The sequence below is a fragment of the Triticum aestivum genome, chromosome 3A (assembly GCF_018294505.1).
Source record: "Triticum aestivum cultivar Chinese Spring chromosome 3A, IWGSC CS RefSeq v2.1, whole genome shotgun sequence".
NCBI lineage: Eukaryota > Viridiplantae > Streptophyta > Magnoliopsida > Poales > Poaceae > Triticum > Triticum aestivum.
In genome coordinates, this window is record NC_057800.1 from 99,040,571 (window position 1) to 99,046,890 (window position 6,320).

Consider the following 6,320-nt stretch of genomic DNA (forward strand, 5'->3'; position numbering starts at 1 on the left):
AGTTCATTTCAAAGTTGAGAAGATAAGAGGGGTATACTCATCTCAGTCGAAAATACACCGTTTTTTGCTCTTTTCTAATTAGAGCGTCTATTGAACAGCTACCCCCTCCGTTCGTGAATAAATATATATCTAGTTTTTGTCATAAGTCAATGTTTTTAAAACTTTGATCAATTTTATAGAGAAAAGTAGCAGCATTTATGGCACTAAATTAGAGCCACTAGATTTGTTTTGAAACGTAGTTTCATAATGTACCAATTTGATATCATATATGCCACTACTCATTAAATTTGGTTAAAAATTTAAAACTTTAACTTGATACAAAAGTTAGATGTACCCTTATTTATGGACGCACTTGAAAATGCACCATATCATCCAGCGAAACCTTCGCCCTGTTTTGGATAAGAGGTCGTTGTTTTCGAAACAGGTGGTACAAGAGAGCGAGACCGAGACGGGACTGCATGAGATTGGATCTGGTTACCATTATCGGACAGGGATGATCGGGGTGGCTGCCCCGCGGGCGAGGGACAGGCTGGCTACGGCGAGAGACGTCGCGTGGGCGTCTCCGCCGCCGCAACCAACCGCGCCATGTGCGCGCTCGTGTCGAGGGGCAGAGCACTAGCCCCGCCACTGGGTCGGCGTCGGACGCCGCCGTCAGATCAGGCGAGCGCGCAAGGCAGACAGCAGAGACATAAAGCAGGCGTGTAGTACTCTCTCCGTTGACAGAAAATTGTGGGCATCCAGGCTAAGAAAATGAACAGATCGTGCCTTGATCTCCTCCTTCCCAAACTCGACGGCGGCAATGGCATAAAATTGGAGGGTTACCTCGTCACTCCAATCACACTTGCTTGAATCATTTCCAATACGCCGGCAAACCTCTCTTTCTTCTCCCTAAATGAAATCGGTGTCAACGGACTTCTGTGGGGAGAAGGCACGTTTCCTAGCTAGGTGTCATACAAATGATCTCATAGATGTCTTGTTGAATGAATCAAAGTGTGGAAGCGACCATCATGAGAAGTCTGTATATCAACACCACTTTCAGAAAGAAGAAGAAACACTACAAACTCCGGCAAACGCCATTGCTCTCGCAACCGCGGCATGCTTCATTCTGCTTGGGTGTAAATTTACGGACGATGGAACCCTCGCTGCGGCACAAAGAATCTATCATGAAATTGACGCATTCACGAAATCACCTGCTCGTTACAATTACAATTGTACGAACCATGCTGAATTGACGAAATCACCTGCTCACTACAATTACAATCATATGAATCATGCGACACACTTGCTGTAGGCCTGGCTTACCACATCAAACAATTGAGGCGTAGCTGCGTCCAGTAACTAGCACATCATCATGCTATCAAAACTAATTAACTGGTGCTCAGGGGTAAAAACAGCACGAGAACGTACACTACTAATCAGTAGATACTCCCTCCGTCCCATAATATAAGAACGTTTTTTATACTAGTTAGTGTCAAAAAGGTTCTTATATGATGGGACAGAGGGAACATACATAAATAGCTGACATTCATACAGAAATAGCCGGGGCATCTCACATGACACAATTTAAATTAGTTTCACAAGACATGACTTCGGGGTCCAAGATAATCTCGCATAACAACCAGCTCATGGCATTACAGATAGCTGAACAAGTTAATAGACCACAGGAAAGACTGCATATTCTTCTTCCAGCCAGCCAGAACATATGACACCTTTGGTTTCATTAGAGGAAGGAAGGAAGGATATTTCTGAATGGAGTAGACCAAGCCACTTTAATGTTAACCCTGGAGTAGAAGCTTGGACCAAATAAGTAGAGACCAGGCCACTTTAATGTTAACCCTGGAGTAGAAGCTTGGACCAAATAAGTAGAGACCAAGCCACTTTAATCTTGACCCTGCAGCTAGCACCAATGTCACATTCTTTCTCTGTTACGCCGCCGTCTTTTTTGGGTTCGAACACAGCATCACCTGTTGCAATGGGTATTTTCAAGCTACCACCACATGCAGAGTAGGCCTGTACAGAAACTTTGAAGTCTTGGTTCACATCTACAGAAACAACACGCCTTGACAGATGAATGTTACCATCTTGATCCACCGGCGGATTATCTCCATCTGAAAAATCAAGCAACACAAATTCTTCAAGGGGAGAGGCACCTTTGCTAAAAAAATTCCCTGCAAATTGACTAGGCCATGACCCATGAATAATTTGCACACTCAGGATAGTGGCCTCGACCGCTTCCCCAAGCTGCTTACAATGAAATCTTATGGTGCAAAGGTTGTTGTCCAAGATTGTACCAAAAGGACCAGGGCTCCGTTGGTATCGGAGGACTTGGTTGATCAATGCTTTTCCATCTTTAAACTCTCTCTTGAACTTAAGATCAACTTCAAAGTCCACAGGTTCAAGGGACAGAATTGCACGAGAGGGGCCAGTCGGCGTCAAGTAGGGCTCCTGCAATTGACAACCATAGTATAAGTAACAATTTATATGGCAAAGCCAATAAACCCACCTCAAGCAGGGAAGAGGAATGTATACATCTGCAGTAATGATTTGGCAGTTATCGCTCGTGCGATTGAAGAGAAAGTTGCGATTATAATCCACATGGTCTCGGGCAGCAACCATGCCATAGACACGAAGTGGTCACCCGAGTTTCGGCTTCTCGACTTCGATGGAGTAGACTTGCAAGTTGCGGGAGACCAAAGCATGTGGGATGGTTTTGTATGTGGTCAGCATGTTCTTGATCGTCGCTGCATAGGACACAAAGAGTGTGTTGCAACATATAAGGTCTGTCAGCAAGAAACATAATAATACACAGAAACCGAAAATTTTCTTTGATTCAGATTTCGATGATTACGAATAGGAAGAAAATTATGCTTGCTGCAAGTTATTATGCGAATTAACTCATATAAGTGCGTATATTGTTTACTTACTCTCATCTTCGAAGTTACCGAACTTGCCATAGCACCTGCATTCCCAGCCTATACGGTACTCTTGCATGATCTCCTCATCCGTTAAGTACTCGGGCAGGAACAGCTCCCCATCCGTTGAGTTGTCGTCTTCGTTCTCCGAGATCTGCTCCGGCGTGGCTGAACCGTCTTCGATCCCAGATTGTTGTCCTTCGATCCCAGAGGAGGATTTGGCCTCCTTACGGTAGCACTCCGCGGATTCTCCGCCGCTACCCTCTTTGGCTTCTCCTATCACCTCCATCTCCAAAAGCAGTGTTCTCCCTCTCCTTCTTTCCTTGACGCCGCCCCGCAGCCGCAGTTGCGAGATCTAGGGTTTTCCTTTTTCTTTTCTTGGATATAAATGTTTTATCTCTTTTTTTAGGGGGAATCGAAGAAACTTTATTGAATAATGTGAGAATCCAAATAATCTTTGGAAGATTAACATCTTGGTGGCAACTTTGACTAGATTAGGGCATCTCCAACGGCAACCCGCATCCATCTGTGTACAAGCGGAGCCAGTCCACGGACACAGATGCGGGAGAATGTTATCCAACCGTAGCCACATACATTTCGAATTGCATTTTAACTAACCGAACGAAATTCATGCAAACCGATCGATATTCATCAAAATTCGAATAGAAAATAACACAAACTATCCATACATACCATGCAAATTAGGTCTAGTACAATAATGTATCTAAATCGACTAGATACCGGATGTCCAACAAGTTTTTCACGAACTAATCATGTCGTTCCACACATACCCTCCCTTCAGCTTCATCAAACAGTGCTACGGGCTACATATAATGTGTAGACCAAAACATTGAGTGAATGAATCTATCAACAAGTTGAGCAAGAGAAAGTAAAACTTACGATCTCATCCTCTGTCCCGTGCAATGGCCATCTTGCCTCGAGTTGACGAACCACGTCGCAAAACTTGATAATGCTGATCTGGATAGCGTGCCAGCGATACGACAATTGTAACACCCCGATAATCAAGCTACAATGATCTTCCCCTAATATGCCATGTCACCATTTTTTTCATAATTAAAATGCAATTAAATAATTAATTCAACTCAAATTCAAATTCATATTAGAAGTGCAGAAACTGTTTCTTCAGATATTAAAATAAAAGTGTCTGTAATTGCAAATAAGCACTACATAATTTTCATGTAGTAAACAAACCCTTAAGGAATTATTAAAATGCCCCTAACTTATTTAAAACAGAGCCAGCAACATTTAACTTTAATCATTTCAATTTAAATAAAAATTTAAGCAATTCACAAATAATCAAGACTTGTTATACTAGCTCAACTTATAGCCCATTATTTATGTACCCACTCTCATAGTCAACAAAATTCATTTTCTATCCATATAGAATACAAAATAGTGGAGAAAGAATAAAACAGAAACGGAAAATAATGAAAAGAAAAAGACCTAAGCTGGGAGCAACTACAATAGAAAAGAGGTTTGTGGTAGAAAAATAGAAAAACGGATCTGGACCATCGGATGGGAGACTGATGGCCCAGATTTAGGTGCAGCAATCTGTCCGGATAATTTGCAAAAAGGTCCTTCCCTGCAAGCTAATTTGGTCTCAGTGCCCTCGTCGTTCAATCCCAAATCCCCTACAGAGCAGCAGTCCCAACGCTGGCGGCGGCGGCCCATATCCCTCCTCAAGCTGGGCGAGTTCAGAAAATCTCCGATGGCTGCTGGCCGTCGTGTCGCCGACGGTGCAGTTTGAGGTAGACAAAATCAAATCTCCCCGGCTAATAAGCTCTGCCCCGCAGTTTGCTCGTCAATCTCGTAGCCTCTGATCTGAATCTCCGGTAGCAGTCGGTTCGTCGCCTCCTCTCTCTCTCTCAGGCACATCAGCTCGTGACCTTCTCCCCCTCGTTAGCGGCAAGCCGGTGATGAGCTCCTCGGGTCCTTCCCAACCGCCCAATGCGACTTGGTATAAACCTACAAATCTTCGACACAGTTGTTCATTTTCCTGGTAAATAGATGTTAACTTTGTTTGCTATTTGTGCTGCAGCCCAATTTTACTGTATCAAGTAAATTTATGCTTTATCTGTACAGTTCTATTTTCCTGTACTTGTTCGTCTCAAATCTGCTTGTGTGTGAATGATGCATTTTAGTAACTTAAGTTTGTTCGTGTATTGCTCCTGTTCTTGGTGGTTTGGTACTCTAATTTGGAACTTTTGTTTCTCTATTAAGTAATCTGGAGAACCAAGTTGGAGGGTTGAGGACGGTTGGATAATCTTAGGGTCTTGAAGTTTAGGACAATTCACTAAAAAGCTCGGAATTTCATCTTAAGTTTGACAACTAGGTTATGTATCCTTGGTTGGAGCAGTGAATGAAGTTGACATAATGACTGTGTCTCTTCTCAATATATGGTATTTCGTATATGTTTCTAACTAACACCTACTTATTTGGTGTTCTTAGCTAGGTAGATTGAATTGATCAAGTGTATAAGAGTACATGGAGGTTAAAACTCCCACGTAGAAGCAGGAATGCCAGCAGATGAAGATTGATTAACAGGAACCACCAAAACAGGACACAAATTATACTCATAGATCTTTTCTGTTATGTACTATCAAGATGCTTGTTGGACAGTGGTAGTTTCAGTCCTTTAAACTCGGTCCTGTTGGCCATGTACTAAAAGCAATATATGTATATCTCTTGTGTTGTATTGTCATGTACTCAAATACTCAAATGCTTGCTGCGCGGTGATAGTTCCAGTCCTTAATTTGCTCACGCACTCGGACACTTTCAGTTTGACATGTATATGTAGTTCTGCTTGATATGAGATGGCTTAATTATCTCATGTGCTAAACAATTTGTGATATATATTGATGTTTTCTTAGTAGTAACCAAGATATCCGACCCTCTTGAAAAATTAGTGATGTCTCAGAGGCTAAAATAGACACTTAAATGTGTATGAATTTCATGAAGTAATATTTGCAAATATTTTTGTATCAAACTAATTAAGATGAGATGGGCATCAACACTGTGCATATCTAAAAATGGTCATATTTCACAAAGACTCAAGGTCTGTACTGCAAATATGCTATTTCATATCTAACCGTTTGTAGGGGGGGTTTCTGTGAAAAGTACATTAAGTGGTCTGAGATCCCCCACCTAAATCTGGGCCATCCATCTCCCATCTAGTGGTCCAGATCAGTTTTTTTTATTTTTCTACTACAAGTCCAGATTCTATTGTAGTCCCTCCCACCTAAGCTACTATGCATGTGGGCTCTAGTGCCTACAGTGCATCTGGCCCAACCCTCCTGGCCTTTCTCCTACCTCACCTATGGAGGAGGTAGAGGCCATGGCGTGGAGGCCATCCACGCCACCACGGCTCGATGACCACCACGTGCCCTC

General features: G+C 42.6%; 1 protein-coding gene across 1 annotated transcript; it reads right to left on the bottom strand.

Annotated features, from left to right (window-relative positions):
- Nucleotides 1-1,547: 1,547 nt before the first annotated feature.
- LOC123058022 (uncharacterized) lies at nucleotides 1,548-3,273 on the bottom strand. Its single transcript, XM_044480865.1, has 3 exons — nucleotides 2,925-3,273; nucleotides 2,530-2,741; nucleotides 1,548-2,445 (listed from the first exon to the last, which is right to left on the bottom strand). The coding sequence occupies exons 2-3, from the start codon at nucleotides 2,614-2,616 to the stop codon at nucleotides 1,831-1,833; spliced, it is 702 nt and encodes a 233-aa protein (XP_044336800.1). The 5' UTR covers nucleotides 2,617-2,741; nucleotides 2,925-3,273; the 3' UTR covers nucleotides 1,548-1,830.
- Nucleotides 3,274-6,320: the final 3,047 nt, after the last annotated feature.

Coding starts and splice junctions, on each gene's coding strand:
- LOC123058022 (XM_044480865.1), bottom strand. CDS start 2,616: ATGGTTGCTGCCCGAGACCATGTGGATTATAATCGCAACTTTCTCTTC. Junction 2,446..2,529: donor GCCAAATCATTACTGCAGAT/GTATACATTCCT, acceptor TGTCAATTGCAG/GAGCCCTACTTGACGCCGAC.